At 27.0% G+C, this 22,794-nt stretch overlaps 1 protein-coding gene across 8 annotated transcripts in view; it reads right to left on the bottom strand.

Annotated features, from left to right (window-relative positions):
- The window catches only part of LOC126902327 (uncharacterized), a 137,466-nt gene that overhangs the window by 66,649 nt on the left and 48,023 nt on the right, over nucleotides 1-22,794 (bottom strand). For 2 of the 8 annotated variants that reach the window (XM_050679472.1, XM_050679469.1), the window contains exon 1: nucleotides 20,339-20,512. The exons of 4 other annotated variants lie outside the window; for them this stretch is intronic. In XM_050679472.1, the coding sequence (XP_050535429.1) occupies nucleotides 20,339-20,415 (77 nt within the window). In that variant the 5' untranslated portion in view covers nucleotides 20,416-20,512. Of the gene's footprint in view, nucleotides 1-5,952; nucleotides 6,589-10,699; nucleotides 10,908-14,882; nucleotides 15,067-20,338; nucleotides 20,514-22,794 lie in introns of those variants that run through there. 2 more of the 8 variants (XM_050679478.1, XM_050679474.1) reach the window with 2 other exon arrangements.

The following is a 22,794-nucleotide window of genomic DNA, read 5'->3' as shown; positions in this document are numbered from 1 at the left end:
TACTTTTCTAAATAAACTTTTCGTGATGTTTTCAAATGTGCAATTAAACTTTTTCTATTACTTCTAAGTTTTAATATTATTACTTATTATTAAAAAATAAGTATTTACATATAAAAAAAAATAATTAAGAACAAAAAAAATTGTATTAAATTAATACTGATTTTTATTTTTAATATATTAAAGGTAATCATTTTGAACCTATTTTTTATTGTCTTTTAAAGTGAAATTTTTAATGAAAAATACCTTCTCAGCTTCGCATCGAAGCTAAAAAATGAATTTGTTACCATAACTTATAGTTCAACTTGCAAGTTTGAAATTGACATTATTAAATTGAAAAAAATGAAATTTTTAAGATTAATATGCAATCTGGAAATTTTATAATTACTAATTACAGTACATTTGTCAGAAAAATTCGATTTTTTTACATTTTTATCGTAATAGATAACTGAAATAGAAAGAATAGTAATCATATCCTAATAACTTTTGGTGTTTAAAAAAATTCTGCAATTGAAATATTCAGAACTTAATTAATTTTAATAATTTACTTTAATTAAATGAACCAATCAAACCAAAGTAGTTAAAAAGNATTGAAAAAAATGAAATTTTTAAGATTAATATGCAATCTGGAAATTTTCTAATTACTAATTACAGTACATTTATCAGAAAAATTCGATTTTTTACATTTTTATCGTAATAGATAACTAAAATAGAAAGATTAGTAATCATATCCTAATAACTTTTGGTGTTTAAAAATATTCTGCAATTGAAATATTCAGAACTTAATTAATTTTAATAATTTACTTTAATTAAATGAACCAATCAAACCAAAGTAGTTAAAAATATTTACTCAATTGAGCGTATTATCAAAAATATAATTATAATTGTAAAAATCCATCGTTAACTTCAGGTGAAACTAAAAATCATTTTTTTTTAAATTTATGATTTATGTAGCAACATATTACTAAAAAAATTGGCATATTATAGACTGGTAGTAGCACATATAAAAAGAGTTAAAAATTAATAAATTATAAAGTAAAATTATTTACTTTTATCATATCAAATTCGACAATAAATAATTTAAGAATATTAAAAATAAATGATTTTAATTGTTTGTATGGAAAAAGCTGGTTAAGCTACTTTTTATTTGAATAAGGAATATTTTTTCGATTTTTAAGAGTAATAACTTAAACATCATAAACTTAAATGAATCATTTGACGTATCGTTGAAAAAAGTAGGTCTAGTGAGGGTTGGCAAAATAAATCGTAGCCAGAAAAAGAACCACATAGTAAAATAATATTAACATGAATATCAATTTCTTCTCACGAGGGGAGACTATAGTGATAAGATCCTTTATATTTATTGAAATTATTGAATCTAAATGAGATAAATATCAAATGATTTGAAAATTCTATTCTAACTCAAAAAAAAAATGCAAAATTTTAGATGGCACAGACGGATTTGTACCTCGTACCCTAGGTGTGAGATATCAAGATGTTACCCATTCGGCAACTGTTCGTTGCTTTATATTGCATGATAAAATTGGCTATTTAAGCTAACTCAAATTTAAAAATTACTTTTTCGACTTTAAAAAAGTAAAAAAATTTTAAAAGTATAATATCATATGTCTTATGAACTTTATTCTATGTCAATGAAATTATATAATATTCATGAAAGTCAGTTTATTCCCNTATTATATAATATTCATGAAAGTCATTTTATTCCCCTAATAAGATATTTTAAAATAAAATAAAATACAAAGCCCAGAATTTTAATAAAAAAATAGCATATTTTTGAAACGGTAGCCTTTTGCGCATAGAAGATAGGTCGTCGGGACAAATTTTTTTTTTTCATTTAGTAGTACATAAAATAAGCTTTAATTTGATATATGTTTAAAGGACGCAGTATTTCCGGAACATTTTCAAAAATTAAGTTGAAAAAGTTAGTTTTTGTAAAAAAGTTGCTATTTTAAATCCCCCCTGTGAGCAGAATAAGTGTTAGATTTTCAAAAAAAAATGATATCAAATGAAAGAAAATTACCTAAGGTTTCAATATAAAGAAATATTATTTTGATTAGTTAATATTTGAAAAAGTTATGGCAGTTTTAAGTACAAAAAACATCGTTATAAAAGGTGATTTTTATCGCAAATATTACATTTTTTTTATAATTTCGACAGCCATTTGCACATAGAAGATAAGGTGTCGGGACAAATTTTTTTTTTTCATTTTATAGTACATAAAAAAAGCTTTAATTTGATATATGTTTAAAGGACGCAGTATTTCCGGAACATTTTCAAAAGTTCAGTTGAAAAAGTTCTATTTTTTATACAATGTTTCAATGTTTGAACCCCCCCTATATAAAGGGAAATTATCTAATTTTAATAAAAAGTATGTCAAATGGAAGATGTACTTATAATGTATTTAGAAAAAAAAAAATTGTGCTGATACATGCATTTTTCGAAAAGTTATAGCATTTTTAAGTTGAAAATTAAAAATTGAAAATCGAAAATTTTAACACAAAAATAGTGTTTTTTTAACTACGGCAACCGTTTACATGCAGAAGATAAAGTGTCGAGACAAATTTTTTATTTCATTTTATAGTACATAAAATAAGCTTTAATTTTATATATGTTAAAAGGACGTAGTATTTTCGGAACATTTTCAAAAATTAAGTTGAAAAAGTTAGTTTTTGTAAGAAAGTTGCAATTTTAAACCCCCCCCCCCAATGAGCAGGCTAAGAGTTAAATTTTCAAAAAAAATATATCAAATGAAATAAAATTATCTAAGGTTTTAGTTTAAAAAACAATTTTGGACTTTATTTTGTCTTCACGGTGAAAATGGCTACCGAATGCTATTAATTTTTAAATAATCCCTTTTTTATTTGACATACTTTATCTTATGCAGAATATTAATAAGGGACTAGCAAATCATGTAGCATTTGGAATAATCCACCAATTTTTTAAAATTATACACTATCTAAAGACTTTCATCAAATCGTTTTATTTTGATAGTGATTTTAATCACTGTCAGATATCATTATACTTGATCCAAAAATACCACGTCACCACTGTGCCGCGTCCCCCCTGTGCTGGGTTTTTTTTAAAACTATATTTATTTTTCACTTTTTAGATTTTTATGACATGGCTGTAACAGTCATAGAGTTTTTATTGTCAATTATCACTATCAATAGATATAATTTCTGTATTGCCAATTACTAATAAACTCACAACAATTTGTCTTATAACTGTTGATAATAAAAGCTATATAACTGGAAATATCATCATAAAAAACCAATTAGCTACCTGTATTTGTAATCCCTTATGTATTATAAATGTATAATAACTCAAAAAAAAAACCCAGCTCAGGGGGATCGCGGCATAGTGATGACATAGCATAGTTGGATCGAGTATAAAGTAATATCTGACAGTGATTAAAATCACTATAAAAAAAAACGCATCAACCATAAAATTAAACTATTTCCTCCTATACTAATTCATCATTAAATAACCCGTAATTGCTAAAGAATTCATAAACATGACATATCTGCATTATTAATTAAAAAATCGTTAAAACAATAATAAAATTTTATTAAATAATGCGATTTATTAAATAACCCTAATGATAAGGTAGAAGGGGTGAAATCACGCATTTATAAAATACAATGTGAAGTTGTAATAAATGTTACGTGACAAACAAAAATAAATATAGAGCTTAGGTTTAAAGAGCACTTAAGAAACAAGAAGTTGAGAAATCTCCAGTGGCTGATCATTTATTGACACATAATCACTCTATTAAAACCATAAAACTAATTAAAAACGTAAATAAATACATAAAACTTAATATTAGGGAGGCAATAGAAGAGTTTAAAAATAAACACAATTTAAATAATTGGGATATTGGCCCACTGAAAAATTCATTATTCAACTTGTGAAAACTGGCAAAATGTACTAATATTATTTAGTGATGACGTCACTAGGGGTATATAAGAGAGTTTTTTTCTAGTCGGGATGTCAGTATGTGTTTAGCGTTCATAATGGTAATATTGTTTCTAAAATACGTATCCGCGACTTTTTAGTAATTTTTTGTGGCTTTTGAGTTTAAATTTTTTTAATTTTTAAATTAATAATATTTTTAATATAGTTTTAATTTTATTTAATCGATTTTAATGTAATTAGAATTAACAAATGTAATTAATTTCATTTAATCGTTAATACTACAACCACAAAATAAATTTCTTTCTTATAACAAGTATTATCAACAATATTTTATCAAAAATTTAATTTAACATTATATTTTATAGTCATAAAACAAAAGGAATATAAAATATAATATCGACTCTTTTTTGTAACGAAAGTTCGATTTTTTTTTTTTTAATTTCACTTTCAAAAGTTATTTTTTTGGGAAAAAGTTGTCATTTTGAATCCCTTCAGCAGGTAAATGGACAAATTTATAAAAAAAACCCAACTTAGTACAAGGGAGTCGTGGTACAGTGGTAACGTGGCATAATTGGATCAAGTATAATGATATCTGACAGTATTAGTTCAAAATAAGTATTAACATATAAAAAAAAACCCAGCACAGTGGAGTCCCGGCATAGTAGGGACGTTACATAGTTGGGTCCAGTATAGATTTAATCTGACAGTGATTAAAATCACTATCATAAGAAACGCTTCGATGCAAATCAATAGATAGTGTTTAATTCTAAGAAATTGGATAATTACAAAAGCTGCATGATCTGCTAGTTCCTTATTAATACCCTTATTAAGATAAAGTATGTCGAATGAAAAAGGGATTATTAAAAAATATTATTTCTCATAAAAAAATTGTGTTGATTCGTACACTTTTCAATGAGTTATAGCATTATAAAGTTAAAAATGTAACCAACCCAACCCAACATCAACTCCTATTTCCTTAATTATATCCNCAATAAGTTATAGCATAATAAAGTTAAAAATGTAATTTATAAAATCGAGAATTTTCACACAAAAATAGCATTCGGTAGCCATTTTCACCACGAAGACAAGTCCAGACGTTAAACTTTTTTTTTTCATAATAAAGTATATTACATTTGCTTTAATTTAAGATATATATATATAAGTGTCAGACATTCCGGAACATTTTCAAAAGTTAAGTGTAAAAAGTAAATTTTTTGTGAAAAAGTTGTCATTTTAAATCCCTCCCGTGAGCAGGTTAAGTATCAAATTTACAAAAAAAAATATCAAATGATAGGTAAAGACATCAAGCATCTATAAAAAAAAATGTTATATTGATATATTTATTTTTGAAAATGTGACAGCAGTGTTTAGTAAAAAAAATTGTAAAAATTTCGAAAATTAGCAATTTTTAAATGTGTAATTTTTTTGGATGTTTCCCCCATTTACGGGGAACGAGGGAAATTTTTTGAATTTTAAAGGGTAATGTCTTCAACTAAATACGATTTGTGATCTTTTGACGTATTGTTAAAAGAAATCGGTCCAGTGAGAGCTGAGAAAAAGTAGTGACAGACACAAAAAAAAAAAAAAAAAAAAAANAAAAGAAATCGGTCCAGTGAGAGCTGAGAAAAAGTAGTGACAGACACAAAAAAAAAAAAAAAAAATCACATCATGGTAAAATTAATACTTTCTCAGCTTCGCATCGAAGCTAAAATAACCAAAAAATATAGGTTAAAATATGACTTGAGTTCGTATCAAATTACATTTTTGTCGCATTTTTTTGCTTCCTGAAGAAATACAAAGTAACCATATATGATTTCAAGATTTCTAGGTGTTATATTTTCTTTATATGTTCCTAATACGCATAGCTTAGGATATGTTACTGCTAAAATAACATAAAATTTACCCCCCATAACGTTATGAATGATGGAAAAATTTGAAATGATTATAAACAGAAAGTACGTGAATACACTTTTGTATACAGTTCATCAACAATCTTATACACCAATATTTTAAAAAATTATAATACAAAATTATTTGTGAGTAAATATTTTATTACACATGATGTTAAATAACATACATGTATCAAAAGAGTGCATCCATATATAAATAACAATTTCATAAGTATTTTGATGTTTTTTAAAGAATCATTAATACATAAATTGAGAATTCTGAATTTAAATCGTACAAATGATAATAATGATACGGACAATTTTTTCACAAATATTAATTTAGTTATAATTAAACATTAATTTTAACAGAATAATCATCAAAAACCAAGTAATATTCTATTGAACGTTTAGTTTGCTTTTTTTTCAAGGCTGATATTTCTTTTAGAAGAAGATCCCATAAGTTTTTTGACATATGATTGGAAATCGTATTTAATCATATTTTCGTCGCGTTTTTTTTCTTCTTTAAGAAAATCGAAGTAACCATCATGTTTCATGATTTCAAGATTTCTAGGTGTTATATTTTCTTTATATTTTCCCAATACGTGTGGCTTTGGATGTATTATTGCTACAATAACATAAAATTGTCCATTTACTTTTTCACCATCAATTATAGTTTCATTTGTTTTTGCCACACCAATTCCTACGTTAATGGAACTTTTCCAAATTATAGAAGTTGAAATTCGATACTTCCAAGAATATTTCTGATCTACATAAAATCATACAGCTTAGTAAATAAATAATAATGTGTTCATTAATGTACAATTATTTAGCCACAATTCGATAATAATAAACGAGGGTTTGTCATAAAAATATGACGTTAGGTAAACCATAATAAACCGAATCTACATGTTACGGTTCAATCGATATATATATATGTACTACACTCGTTTCCTCCACCTTCTTCCTCGCCTTCAGTTAATATTAGGTTAAGGAAAAGTTTTTTAAAATGAGTTAGTGTATGTATTAACACTAATTTCGGTGTATATGTGTATTTTTTGTTGAGTAATTTGAGTAGATATTTATTTTTATTTAACTAACGCCAAACGGCAATTTAAAGTGATACAATAAAACAATAAAAACTAAAAATCAATCATGGTATTACATGACAACTTCAGCAATATTATTTATAATTATAGAAATCTATTTATAATATATTTATTATAAATTTAAATTTTTTTTATTTCGTTTTGAGTACATATATATATATCATTTTTTTTAATTGTATATTTGTTATAAATTGAGTCAAATTTGTTGTTTATATAGTTTTAAGTGAGTTTTAGGTGTTGTTGCAACTGGCCAGTGTACACACATCTCAACGTTTCTGCGAGGTTCTTTTAACAGTTTTTATTTTTATTTATACATACAAGTCAGCAGAGTTCTGATATTTATCGTGTACGAACAGTAAAGTTGTTTCTCTCAGTACATGCGGTTACGCATGCACACACGAGCAGTGTTTGGACGACCGGTAGCATTGTCCATACCGTAAAATATTAGCTTATTATTAAATTGGTAATTTTTTTAACACGCTTATATTAGTTTCACAGGTATTTTGTGTGTTGTTTATAAATCTCCATGCGCCACATGATATTATCCCGCGTATCCCGTCGTCTATGGCCTTGATACTAGACTGTCGTAACGCATTCACCTCACCTCGCTCACCATTTGCCGATAACACTATTTTCCTGTATAATTTTGTTTTATTTTTCATTTAATATATATATATATACATATATGATTATACATATTAGTTCATATTCATTTATCTATTTATATCGACGATGCCGCCGTATATGCCATACATATAGCGTTTCCCCCGCCCACCGCCCACCGCCCACCCACAAAATACAGCTATACCTCGTGTATGATACATTTTAATTTTAATTTTAATTATTGTGCAGGCGAACCCTCCCACCACCAGTGACTATTTACACGGCATTACACAAGACAGTCTGATCAGCATTAAGTGTTTTTAACAGGTTCGGGTACGCTCTATAATATTTAGTGACCCTGTGCTTAACAATATTTTAACCAAAAACAAACATACCGAGCTATTTATGTGAAAAAAGTATAGTTAAAAAAAACTAAAAAACATGCTTTCATAACATATGAAACTAAAAAGTAAAAATATACATTCAATTTCGTGAAACGAAAAACAATCATTAATTTTTACTTTGGCTACACCAATTGTAGCAATTATAAAAAAACCCAGCACAGGGGGGTCGCGGCACAGTGGTGACGTGGTATAGATGGATCAAGTATAATGATATCTGACAGTGATTAAAATCACTATCAAAAAAAAACGCTTCGATGCAAATCTTTAGATAGTGTTTAACGTTGATAATGGTAACATTGTTTCCGAAATACGTATCCGCGACTTTTCATTAATTTTTTTGTGGCTTTTGAGTTTAATATTTTTAATATTTTTTAGTTTTTTTAAATTAATAATATTTTTAATATAGTTTTAATTTTACTTAATTAACTAGCCACAAGTGATCAATTTTTATTATANTACTTAAAAAATAAATATAGTTTAAAAAAACACGCTTCTAAAGCACATCGACTAAAAAGTTAAAAATAATTTTTAAAATAAGCTTAAAACTATAATTAACAAAAAATACTAGTATTATTGTGAAATAAAATAACCTTAAAACAATAATGAACGAATAATAATAGTATTATTGTGATATAAAATAAGCTTAAAACAATAATAAACGAAAAATNCTAGTATTTTTTGTTAATTATAGTTTTAAGCTTATTTTAAAAATTATTTTTAACTTTTCAGTCGATGTGCTTTAGGAGCGTGTTTTTTTAGTTTTTTTAAACTATATTAATTTATAATGATATTAGCTAGCATATAGCCTTTATTATCAATGCTAATATTGCTTTCAGTGTCTAATAAGACACATTGTTGTTATGAGTTTATGAATACACTGACTGGCAATACAGAAATTATATCTATTGATAGTGATAATTAACAATAAACAATCCGTGACTGTAACAGCGATGTCATAAAAAACTAAAAAGTGAAAAATAAATATAGTTTACAAAAACTGAAAAACACGCTTTTAAAGCATATCGAACTAAAAATTTAAAAATAAGCTTAAAACAATATAATGAACGAAAAATACTAGTATTATTGTTTATAGCGCCACAACCCTTCTAATTCCCCCTCTAAAAATCAGTATTTAAATATATTTTTTAAACAAATCTTTGTTTATTAATAAATCATAAAATAAGCATTATTTTTAATGTATTATACTATTAACATTAGTAATACGTGGTTGAGAATAAAAATAAGTGGTAGAATGACACATATGTCATACATAATAGAAACAGAATAATAATTCTTTAACAATATTATTTTTAAAATTTTTCATCATCAATAAAATAATCTCGTCACATATAACATGAGATAAATACGATGTAGATACCTTTATTTCCAAAACAATTTATATGATCAGCTAAAGACGGATCAAATTTTGCAACTAGTTCGAGCGACATTAAATAATTACCTTGTGTACAGAAAAAAACACAAGTCATGTCTGCGAAAAAGAAGACCACGGGAAACTAGCGACTTAATATTTTCAACTACTCTTTTTAACAAAAAACTACTCCTTAACTTGAAGAATAAACCAACCACGAACGAATAATTATTTCTCCATTAATAATTTGCTTATTAAACATACTTTTGGCTAAATATCTTGCAGTATCACTGTATACACGTTTGAATTTAATGAAACAGTTTGTTTTATTTTGATTAATGCCGTTTTTTGCGACATTATAGCGAAAATCGTCATTAATAACTCATTTTTCTGGGTCAGTTTCCTAAATTAACGTATTAAAAATCATATTAGTTAAACTGGAAGACCCGCAACTATCGTCTGGTTCAATAACTTCAAGAGGCAAAGTATTTTTTATTTTATTATCACTAACCTGAGCATACGTATTCTCAACAATAATATCTGTATTGTCATCACTAATTCTTGTACAAGAAGTAGAAGAAACTGTTTTGTCAAAAAAATTAATTAACTTCAGTGATTGATTTAAAACATTTTGTAGTTTATCACTTTTTATTTTGGCATTATTTTTATATTGGTCACCACTTAGCCGTTTTCTATTGATACTCATGTTCACAAAATAAGAAGAATATTTAACAAAAAAATTAACGTAAATTAATAGTGCACTCTAATGGAGCTAAGCGAACATTAGTTGAAATATGACAATAAAATCATCGGATAAGACTTGTTTTTCAAAACAGATTTTAAAATAACATTAATCAATTTTTTCTGTTTAAACAACTTAACAGAGACAGCGATAAAAAAAGTAATAAACTAGTATTTTATTAATAACTTCTGCTATTGTTATTAGGGAAATTGAAAATAGATTTAACTTTGCTTACAGCTATTAATATACATTCAAAAATACACAATTAACTAAAACAGTTATGCTAATTATTAGAAGGTCAATGTAACAACAATAATAAAAAAAGAAACTAGCTTTTTATAAATTTTCCAAACACAAAAATTTGTCGGCCTCTACATTTGCCGCCCTTCAAAATTTGCTGCTGTAGACAACAAATTATATAAGTATAATGAATTGGGCGGTTATGTGCGGTGATCGGCCGGCAGTACAGATAAACACACTACTAGTGTAGTGGGTATCATTGAGCGTTGACTGTATGGACCGATCCAAGTATGTACTTCTTGTTAACAATTATAATGTTGTAACTAGAATATTATAAAATATACAAAAAAATATTTTCAAAACTTCCCTAAAATTCTTATACGGGATAGTTATAATTTATTATTATTACTTACATTTCATCATTTCATCCTCATTTGCTTCAAAATTAAAAGGTTTATCATCATCATCAACAACTTTATATATTTCATAAGGTATATTTTTTCCTAAGTCATTAAAATTTAGAAAAAAACGAGATGTGATAAATAGTCCGAAAATTGAATAGAATGGACTTCGTTCTAACCTGGTTAAATTATTTACACATGACTGTGCAAAAACATCCAACTAAAGATCATATTATTGTATTAATAACGTTGTAATACTTTTATTAAAGTGTTCAAAAATATGTGTAGTATAAAAGATATAATAAATGAAGCGCGGGTTTTTTTTAAGTAATTGTTGAAATTACTTTAAATTGTTAATAACTTCGGAAAACTAGTCCAATAATTGTTATCGACAAGTTATTCAATTAATTCTATTCTAACATTTCCTGTTTTATAAAACAAAAATTGATCACTTGTGGCTTATTAATTAAATAAAATTAAAACTATTATTAAATTAAAAACTAAAAAATATTAATAATATTAACTCAAAAGCCATAAAAAATTACTAAAAAGTCGTGGATACTTATTTCGGAAACAATATTACCATTATGAACGCTAAATACATACTGACACCTTGACTAGAAAAAAACTCCCTTATATACCTCTAGTCACGTCATAACTAAGTAATATTATCACATTTTGCCAGTTTACATAAGTTGAATAATTATAACGTATACGTTCAAAAATAGACCCTCTGTTTCCTTACTCACTGAACACCTTGTATATTTGATTAACATAATTCACTACCATTAATAATTTTTTATGTTTTATAACTATGTTTTTATAACATAAAATTTATTCAAAAAGTAACATTTGCAAAAAAAAATTTTTTTTAATTTTAAAAAGAACTGTTTTACGTTATAAATTTTATTATGTATAATAATAATTAACATTTATTAATATTACATATACTTTTTTATATTTTAAACGTTATTATTATAACAGATTATCATAACATTTTATTACCCTGCACTCTGTATGTAAATGGACGTATTAGAAAACCGTACAATTTCCGTATAAAAATCGCAAATTTGGATTTAGAGTTGTTTTTTTACAAATTTGTGCTATTCATAGGCATTTTAGGAGAGAAAAAATGAATTTTTCAGTGGGCCAAGATCATAATTAATTAAATTGTTTTTTTTATTTTTATCACGCTTATATTAGTTTCACATGTAAGTTGTTTGTTTGTTTGTAACTCTCCACGCGCCACATGTTATTATTCCCGTCGACTATGGCCTTGATACTAGACTGTCGTAACGCATTTACCCCACACATCTCACAACACGCCACTAACACTACTACTGTATAAGTTTATTTTTGGTTTTCGTACCCGTACATGCGTACGTATAATCAATATTATATATATATCTATAAAAACAAATTTTTATTGTTTATATTATACATGCATAATACATAAGGGATTACAAAGACAGGTAGCTAATTGAATTTTTTTTTTTCTGTAAACCGTAATGAGAGTTTTTAAATAAGCTAACAAATATCAATTAATATTTATTTGATTGAGTTTTATTTATTGCATTAATTCAAACACATAAAACAAAAACATTTTTACAACGTTGCCGATCGTCTAAACACTGTTTGTGTGTCCATTCATACCCGCATATACTGAGGGAAACAACTTTACTGTTCGTAAACGATAAATGTATTATAACTATTTTACTATTTAAAAATTTGTATTCTTAATAAAAATGTAGAATTAAGAATATACAATTAATTTTTCTTCTGATTATTATTGCTATTTTTAATTTACCAAATTAAATAAATTAAACTATTTAATATATAGTACAGCGATTTATGTAGCATTATGAAGTGCAGGCCATATACACATACACCAGTATGAGCTGTAAACACACAGTGGTAACTTTCCGCTCAATTTATTAAAATTATTTCAACTCAATTAGTTTTATTCTTAAAGTTTGTATCGAACAACTACCTTTTCTGATTGAAAATGGCCACTTTAAAATTTCGCAAAGTACATTTCGAAGTTTTAGTTTCGATGCGAAGCTGAGAAAGTATTAAATTTACCATGATGTGTATTTGGTGTGTGTCTGTTGCCACTTTATCTCAGCTCGCACTGAACCGATTTCTTTCAACAATACGCCAAAAGATCACAAATCGTATATTGTTAGGGACATTACCCTCAAAAATTGAAAAAATTCCCCTCGTTTACTGTAAATGGGGGAAACCTCCAAAAAAATTACAAATTTAAAAATCGCTAATTTTCGAAATTTTTTCAATTTTTTTTTACTAAAAACGGCCGTACATTTTTCAAAAATGAACATAATTTTTTGTTATGCTAAAACTTTAGATATTTCCCTTTTATTTGACATAATTTTTTTGAAAATCCTGCCCATAGCGTGGCATTCAAAATAGCAACTTCTGTACAAAAATTTATCTTTTTCAACTTAAGTTTTTAAAATGTACAGGAAATACTCCAAGCTTCAAACATATGTTAAAATAAAGCTATCTAACATGGTACTATAAGTTCAAAAAAAATAAACCCCAGCACAAGGGGTCGCGCCACAGTGGAGACGAGGCATAGTTAGGTCTAGTATAGATTTGATCTGACAGTGATTAAAATCACAATCATAAGAAACGCTTCGATGCATATTTTTCCTTTTTCATTCCACATACTTTATCTTAATCAGGATATTAGTAAGGAAATATCTGATTATGAAGCTTTTGGAATAATCCGCCAATTTTTTTAAATAAAAAACTATCTAATCCAACTCCCTTATATACCCATAGTGACGTCTTAATGTTTGTTGTTTGTTTGTTTGTTTGTAACTCTCCACGCGCCACGTGTTATTATGCCCGTCGTCTATGGTCTTGATACTAGACTGTCGTAACGCATTTACCCCACACCTCTCACAACACGCCACTAACAGTATTACTGTATAGATTTATTTTTGGTTTTCGTACCCGTACATGCGTACGTATCATCAATATGATATATATTTATAAACAAATTTTTATTGTTTATTATTAGATATGAACAATATTTTTTTGTTAATAACTTAAATTTTTTTGAGTTATTATACATTTATAATACATCAGGGATTACAAATACAGGCAGCAAATTGGTTTTTTTATGACGATATGTACAGATATATAGCTAGTATTATCAATGGTAATAAGACATATTGTTATAAAAACTAATTATCTACCTGTAGCGTTTTGAGTTAATATTTTTAATATTTTTTAGATTTTAAATTAATAATATTAAAAATATAGTTTTAATTTTATTTATTTTATCTATAAATAAGTTGATTAAATGTTTAAGCTGACATTTGAATTATTAAAATTAATACCCTTATAATGTATAAGAAAAAGGTGTCATTTCAAAATTTACTAGAATGGGAAAAATTGTTTAACCGGTCCACCATTTTACAAACCGCTCATTTTGTTCGGTTCATTTACTAATATCTCAACTCTAATACACTTAGTATAAAAATTATCATAACAGATATTTTTCTAAAATAATTTTGACGATAATAAATTAATAATTTTCAATGGAATAAAATGTTTATAAAAACAATTCAAACAGTTATTCAATAGTAAAATATTTTAAAATAACCATTACTAGTAAAAACCTGTGCAGTATCTGATTTCAGTGACAAAGAGAGAGGTTTTTGAAAGGAAGCTTATTTTATATTTTAAATATCTAAATAGGCAATATTAAAATTGAATAAAAATTTGTTTTCACTACATTTCTTAGATAAATTGGATTTTATTGAAGAAGGGGTTCACTTAAGGTATTATCCGATCAGCAAGAATGCGAATTGATCAACTTCAGTTTTCAAATGTCCGTTATGGCACCCCCAAATTGCACCGTTGGTATAAGGTAAGAACAAAGTGATAACCGACTAATTGGAATGTAATTGCCTTCGTGCATAAAGTATCACGTATTTTTGTAGGCTCTGCAAAGACTTATGCCCCTTCGAAATGTAGGGTTATATGATAAATGAACTTGATATAATGATTCTCCATAATTCTTATGCTATCTTATTCTTAGGATATATTATGCTATCAACAACAATAACTGTTCGATTGACACTAAATTAAAATAAGATACTATGGTAAGTTTCCATAAGCTAAAAACTTTTTATTTATTACTATTTATTTAAAAATTATTTACGTCATTATTTTGTTTAAGAGGTTCTACACCATGCCAATTTCTAATATTATTTATTGAAGATAAATATTGTCTTTTTATTTTAGAATGCATGTCTATTTCATCTTCCATTCCTTCATTGTAACCAATATACTGTGTGTGATCACATTTTAATTGTTTATCAAATTCAGCCCATGCTTTATCTAAGCTGTAAAAAACAATGTATTTTTAAGTCTTGGCAACAATTTTTAATTTTGATGCAATCCTGAGAAAGTATTAATTTTACTATGATGTGTTTATTTATTTATTTTTTTTTTGTGTCTGTTCAACTTTTTCTCAGATCTCACTGGACCTATTCTATTCAACGATACGTCGCAAATCACAAAATCATAGATCACAAATCTTATCTAGTTGAAAATATTACCATCGAAAATTGAATATTTTACCCCCTTCCATAAATTATGGAAATTCCTCAACAAATTACAATTTTTAAAATCAGTAAATTTTGACATTTATTCTTTTTTTTTGGTGTCTATTCAACTTTTTCTCAGATCTCACTGGACCAATTTTTCTCAACTATATGTCAAAAGGTCACAAATTTAGTTGATGATATCCTCAAAAATTGAAAATTTCCCCCCATTTCCATAAGTTGTGGAAAATCCTCAATAAATTACGATTTTTAAAATCAGTAAATTTTTGACAATTTTTTCAATTTTTTTTTCTAAAAATTGCCATAACATTTTGATAAATTAACGTACCAAAGTAATTTGATTAAATCAACCTACATATTTCTATTTCATTTGAAATAAATTTTTCAAAAATTAACAAACAAAAATATTTTTTTTTTAAATAGAAACCTTAAGAATTTCCCTTTTTTTGATATTATTTTTTTCAAAATTTAACTCATTACTTGCTTATTGGGGTGGATGCAAAATGGCAAAGTTAAGAAAAGCGACTTTGAATTTTTTATTTAACTTAATAGTTTATTTTATTTACTGTTAAATCTAGTGCACGGAAGCTGCGTCGTATATTTTACAGTCTTATCGTTTATTTATTTTTTTTTTTTATGTCTGACACTACTTTTTTTCAGCTGTCACTGGACAGATTTTTCTGGACGATACGACAGAAATAATAAATCGTATCTAGTTGAAGACATACTCCCTAAATTTTAACATTTTTTTCTTAAAACTACCATAACTTATTGAAAAATGAACGAATTAAAACTAAGTTTTTTTTAAATTTAAACCTTAGGTATTTCCCTTTTATTTGATACATTTTTTTTTGGAAATCTGACATTTTGCCTATCCACATTCAAAATACCAACTTTTTTACAAAAGTCAATTTTTTTCAATTTAACTTTTAGAAGTATTGTGTCTTTTAAACATATATTATATTAAGGTTTAGAAAAGTTGCTTTAAATTTTTGAAGTAGCTTAAATTGTCCTTTTTAGCTTAAATTTCTTGTAATGTATAGTGGCTGCGTCGAATATAATACAGCTTAATACTCTCCGGAGACGAAGTTCGAACCTCGAGCAATCAAAATGAAATTTTTTGAATTTTTTTCTTAATTATCTTTTGAGATGAAAAAAAAAATTCATTATAATTTATATTCAATCCAAACATTGTGTACCCTATCACTGTAGTCACCCGTTGTGAGAAAGGATATCTTATTCATATTAAAATATTTTACTATATGGTTTTTTTTTTGTAGTTGTCATATCATTTTAGAGTTTATATCATAAGATAAACTCAAAATTTTATTAAAATAACTATTGCTTATGTATTTTGTTGATATTATTAAACAACACACTGGGTACAGTAATATTATTTAAGATAACAGTTTAATGTATTTTTACTTATGTTAGTATAGTACAAGGTCAAAGGGACACATTCCTTTTACGATTATGTTGTTTTACTCAATGCAGCCTATTGTATACATGTTTACAGTTTAGTCGTAGTTTCACCGTCTATCGAGTAAAGTGACCCGTTGCCGTTGTACATCTCTTATATTATATGTTTTAACATTTTATATTAAATACTATTATATTACGAATAATTTCTAAATCTTTTAATTACATAACCTATTCCATTCAACANAAAACTCAGACAATTTGATATTAAAACAGCCTTTTTATATGGTGATCTTGAAGAAGAGATTTACATGAACCAGCCAAAAGGTTATGAAGATGGAACTAAACAAGTTTGCAAACTTCAACGAAGCTTGTATGGATTAAAACAAGCACCCAGGTGCTGGAATACAAAATTTAAAAATTTGTAAATAAAATTTGATCTAAAAGAAACAAAGGCAGATCCCTGTGTATTTGTAAGTAATAAAAATGAACAATTAATGATTGTAGCTATTTTTGTAGATGATGGGATTATAGCAGCAACAAATGATGAGCAGGTGGACATGATGGTGAAGTACCTGATGAGCAACTTTGAGACAAAATCAGGTGAACTTAATCATTTTCTGGGTATTGAAATTGATCAGAGATCAGATGGGTCAATATTTATACATCAGTCATTATACTGTCAACGCGTTTTGGAGAGATTCAATATGGCTGAATCCAACGCCCTATGCATTCCTGCAGATCCACAACACTCATTAGATGCAAATTTATCTGAATCATTACAAGCAGGGGAAGTTCCATACAGAGAAGCAGTAGGAAGTTTGTTATATCTAAGTCAGATCACAAGGCCTGATATAACATTTGCTGTAAATCTTGTCAGTCGCTATTTAGAAAAGCCTCTTATAATACATTGGAATGCGGTGAAACGTATTTTAAAATATTTAAAAGGAACCTATAACTATGGTTTATTTTTTCATTCTAGGGTGAAACTTAAGTTACATGGTTATAGTGATGCAGACTATGCTGGTGATACAACAACAAGGCGATCAACATCAGGATACATTTTCATGATGACTAATGGAATAATAGCATGGTGTTCACAAAGGCAAAAATCAGTAGCACTCTCAACTACTGAGGCTGAATACATGGCACTGAGTCAAGCAGTCCAGGAATTAACTTGGTTGACGCTACTAACAAGTGATCTTCTGGAAACACAGGGAGAGACACCTGTTTTGTACGCGGACAATCAAAGTGCCATAAAATTGGTGAAGAATCCAGAATTCCATAAACGAACTAAACATATAGATGTTCGTTATCATTATATTCGTGAGAAGTTCAATGAAGGGATGTTTTCACTGGAGTATGTGACCAGCAAAGAGCAGTTAGCTGACATCTTGACCAAGCCAACACCACGAACAAGATTTCAAGAACTCAGAGAAATGTTAGGAATTAGATATATAGATTTATAATTTTTTAATTAACTATGTACGGGTGTATTGTTTAAGGGGAAGTGTTGATATTATTAAACAACACACTGGGTACAGTAATATTATTTAAGATAACAGTTTAATGTATTTTTACTTATGTTAGTATAGTACAAGGTCAAAGGGACACATTCCTTTTACGATTATGTTGTTTTACTCAATGCAGCCTATTGTATACATGTTTACAGTTTAGTCGTAGTTTCACCGTCTATCGAGTAAAGTGACCCGTTGCCGTTGTACATCTCTTATATTATATGTTTTAACATTTTATATTAAATACTATTATATTACGAATAATTTCTAAATCTTTTAATTACATAACCTATTCCATTCAACATATTTTTATTTTTATATATCATTTAAATAGAAGTTTTTATAATTATTTCAATGTCATTCTTGGTGTTTGAATAGATGCTATAATTAAAATACAAAACTTAGTTTGGTAATATAGTTTTGAAATTTATATTCCGTATAATTATATCAAGAGTATTCTGATATTAAAAAATATCCCATGCCTAGTTTCCCCTATCGTATTATTGAAATTCGTTTACCTTTATTTGTTAGGTTTTTTTAACTTCGATGCAAAGCAGAGAAGGTATTCATTTTATTTTGAAGTGTTTTTTTTGTTTGTTACTGCTATTTTTATATGATAATACTCGTTTTAAACTAATTATTAATAATATCAAAAATTAGTGGAAAAATCTAAATGTAGATTTGAAATCAGCGCGAAAAATGGGTTTAGAAAAGTATATTTTTGACTCTCATGAAAATTCTTTGTACACTATTTAATCATAATTAACCATAATTTATAATATAAAAAGTTTTGTGTCCAACACGTCAATTTTTATACATATTTGTCATAAAAGTAACAACTCTTTTATAATTTTTTTGTAATTTCTTCGTATAAATTATAATATTAAATTATTGAATATAAATGTCATACTAAATTTAATTGCTATACTTAATTCTTATTCATATATAACACTTGTAAATCATAAAACTTGTAATCAGAATATAAATAAATGTTCATTCTGTTTTAGAAATAATCCGCCAATTTCTTAAAATTAAACACTATCAATAGAGTCTCTTTTGTGTCGCGACTGCAATCAAACCAAACCCAACCGTTTTTAACATGCTTTTATTAGTTTCACGTGTATGTAGGTTGTGAGTTGTGTGTAACTTTCCACGCGGCACGTGTTATTATTCTCGCGTATCCCGTCGTTTATGGCCTTGAGACTAGACGTCGTAACGCATTCACCCCACCCCGATCACAACACGCTGACAACAATAATTCTGTATAATTTTATATTTTTGGTTTTCGTACCCGTACACACGTGCTTATCATCAATATTATATCAATATAAACAAATTTTTATTTTGACTGACCAATACCATCCGCGTGTCATACGGCTTACGTATATATTCCTACCGCCGTTTAAACCACAAGTATAACGTTAGTCCGATCCGCCCGCCAACAAAACATGGCTATTACCTAGTGCATGATACGTTTACGTACTTTACATGTGTCGCTTTACTTGTGTGTATATATATTCTAATTACTATTAAAATGTATACATTAACACGCTTTATTCTAATTAAGAGATATAAAGTATTCATTCCGATTACGAGGGATGTTTTCCGTATCCTCATTTTTCGTCACTACCTCCACGTCTCGGGAGTGAGTAATTTGCGTGCCTGCTGCTTTCCTTGGATGTGGTAGCCGTTTCTCAGATTCCCTCCCCGAAATCGAACCCTGATTTCCCGTTACCCGTTACAACCATGATATTGATAGTTACTACTATCATAACATGAAACTAAAAAGTGAAAAATAAATATAGTTTAAAAAAAATTAAAAAACACGCTTTAAAAGCACATCGAACTAAATAGTTCAAAATAATTTTTAACTTTTTAGTTTGATGTGCTTTAAAAACGTGTTTTTTTAGTTTTTTTTAACTATACTTATTTTTATTAAAATAAGAAATAATTGTCTTCAATAATACTGATAAAAAATTCATTGGAATTTTTAAAAAAATTATAGCAAAAAGAATTTGCTAAGTATAAATTTCATGATATTATCATGAAATAGAATTCCATTTGAATCAAATTGTTTTACATATTAAAACAGAAAAATACGAATAAATACTCACTCATTTTTAAGATCATCAGATGTTCCATAGCTAGTATGAAATATTATAAATAATTTTAATAAAATCATTTGAATCATTTTTATTGTAAGATGTACAATTTGACAATTTGATGAAATACAAAGAAATTGTAGTACAAAAGTTCAATTTTCATTGAAAATATTATGACTTAATCTGCTTCATAATTTATTAGTTTATTACAGTTGATTTTAATATTATTACTCATTATTTTATATTTATAGCATAGTTAAACAGAGAAGCGAAAAATTTACTATCGTCATAACCAGTATTTGTACAAAAACACATTTTAATCTGTAAATAACTTATAACTGTTTAGTGTCTAAGTAATTTTAATATATTTATCGGGCATTGAAAAGTATTTTACATAAGACTAAAAAATCTTGTATAACTAATTTTAAATATTTTTAATATTTGCCCCCAGCTCGGAACCTAATTCAAACTGTTAAATAAATTTAACTTTTCATAATAACATTTTTTATGATTAACTTAGAGCTACTATTATTCAGTAGAAAATATTACGAGGATTTCAAATATATAATTATTATTATAGTTAAATAAACATTTGCTATTGTGTCACGTTGCCATTATTGTAGAAAACTATTCTCATAAAACACAGACAGGTCATTCGATTCTAGAAACTAATAAATTGTGCATTAATATTTATTGAAATATAGTTTTAAAAAACTAAAAACCACGCTTTTAAAGCGCATCGAACTAAAAAGTTAAAAATAATTTTTAAAATTAACTTAAAACAATAATGAACGAAAAATACTTGAATTATTGTGAAAAAAAGCGTCAGGCGCTCAATATACAAAAAATATGGCACAAAGCACCCACGCTTTACCTGCCCACAGCGAAGCATTCAAAATAGCAACTTCTGCACAAAAATTTAACTTTTTCAACATAAATTTTGAATTTTACCCGGAAATACTCCGAGCTTTAAACATATGTTAAAATAAAGCTAATGTTAGTCACTATAAGTTCAAAAAAAAAAAACCCAGCACAGGGGGCTGTGGCACAGTGAAGACGAGGTATAGTTGGATCCAGTATAGATTTAATCTGTCAGTGATTAAAATCACTATCAAAGAAACGCTTCGATGCAAATCTGTAGATAATGTTTAATTCTAAGAAATTGGTGGATAATTACAAAATCAACTATTTGTTTAATTATATCCAGATTATTAATACATAGATTTAAAAATATAATATAAAATTTTATATTATATAATTGTTATATTGAATTGTTTTCAAATTATTATTGATATTGATTTTTAATATGTTAAAAGTAATCATTTTTAACCTTGTATATTTCGTTTTTTAAAGTGAAAGTTTATAATTGTAATAAACNGTATATTTCGTTTTTTAAAGTGAAAGTTTATAATTGTAATAAACAAAAAAAAAGATAAAAGTATAACGAAATGAGGGAGGTAAAGATGGTAAGATTGAAGTCGTATCTCGGGGTCGAACTATATTTATTTATTAAATAATAAATATCTCTACCTGATTTATTCCTATTCTTGTTTATTACGTGATTTTTTTTTTTAAGAAGTAAAGCATGCAAATAAATATTCGCGCTTACCTTTATTTCCTTTAGTAATTAACTGAGTTGTTTTTAATGACGATTTCTTCCTTCAGTGTCAACAGTCGTTTATACTGTCTTGCGTTTATTTCGATTAATTAGTCTCTCTGTGTATATTAGACTTAGAAAAAAGGGTTCTGTAAAATGGGACCTGCGTCTATTATAATTTTGTCACTTCTTTTTTTATTTTAAATTCCTTTTATATTATACTATGTTTTTACTAATAATATTTTCGATAAATTCCCTACAGTCGATATCGATATTCTTAAAATTTACTTTGAACTAGTCAAAATACAAATTATAAGAATATGTCTATCTATATTCAAAATATAATTAACAAGACTGTGGTGGCCCAGCGTTTCTCAGCGTAAAGCCTTGGCTGGCGTGGATATAGTTACCTTGCTAATATATTTTAAATATTATTTCAATACACCTTTTACTATCCTTTACGTCAACTGCCTACATATTACCGAAAGGTAACTGGTATAGTCCTTTATGGCTGGCGGGTACACACGCAGAGAATATTTCCAAGATGTAGTTTCCTATCTTACAGACTATATATTTTATGATGAACTCTACCCGGACTACTAGCTCTAGAACTGGCTTGTCGACGGATGTAGCGCACTTCAAAAATACTCTTTTTATAAGTTTAGTACTACTCTGTACCTCAACTGCCTACACGTTACCGAAAGGTAATTGACATAGTCCCTTAGGCTGGCGGGTACACAGGCATAAAGTACTACTACTAAAACTAATTAATTCTAATCACAAATTATGCTTCTTCATTTAGTTCGGCACATTTAAAGCTGTTCATAAATGTAGGGCACAATAAGCTTTATTATGAATATACGATAATGTA

Source organism: Daktulosphaira vitifoliae, unplaced genomic scaffold (assembly GCF_025091365.1).
Source record: "Daktulosphaira vitifoliae isolate Bord-2020 unplaced genomic scaffold, ASM2509136v1 Scaffold_3, whole genome shotgun sequence".
Lineage (NCBI taxonomy): Eukaryota > Metazoa > Arthropoda > Insecta > Hemiptera > Phylloxeridae > Daktulosphaira > Daktulosphaira vitifoliae.
The sequence above is the reverse complement of the archived record's forward strand: the minus strand, read 5'-3'. Positions and strand labels throughout refer to the sequence as shown.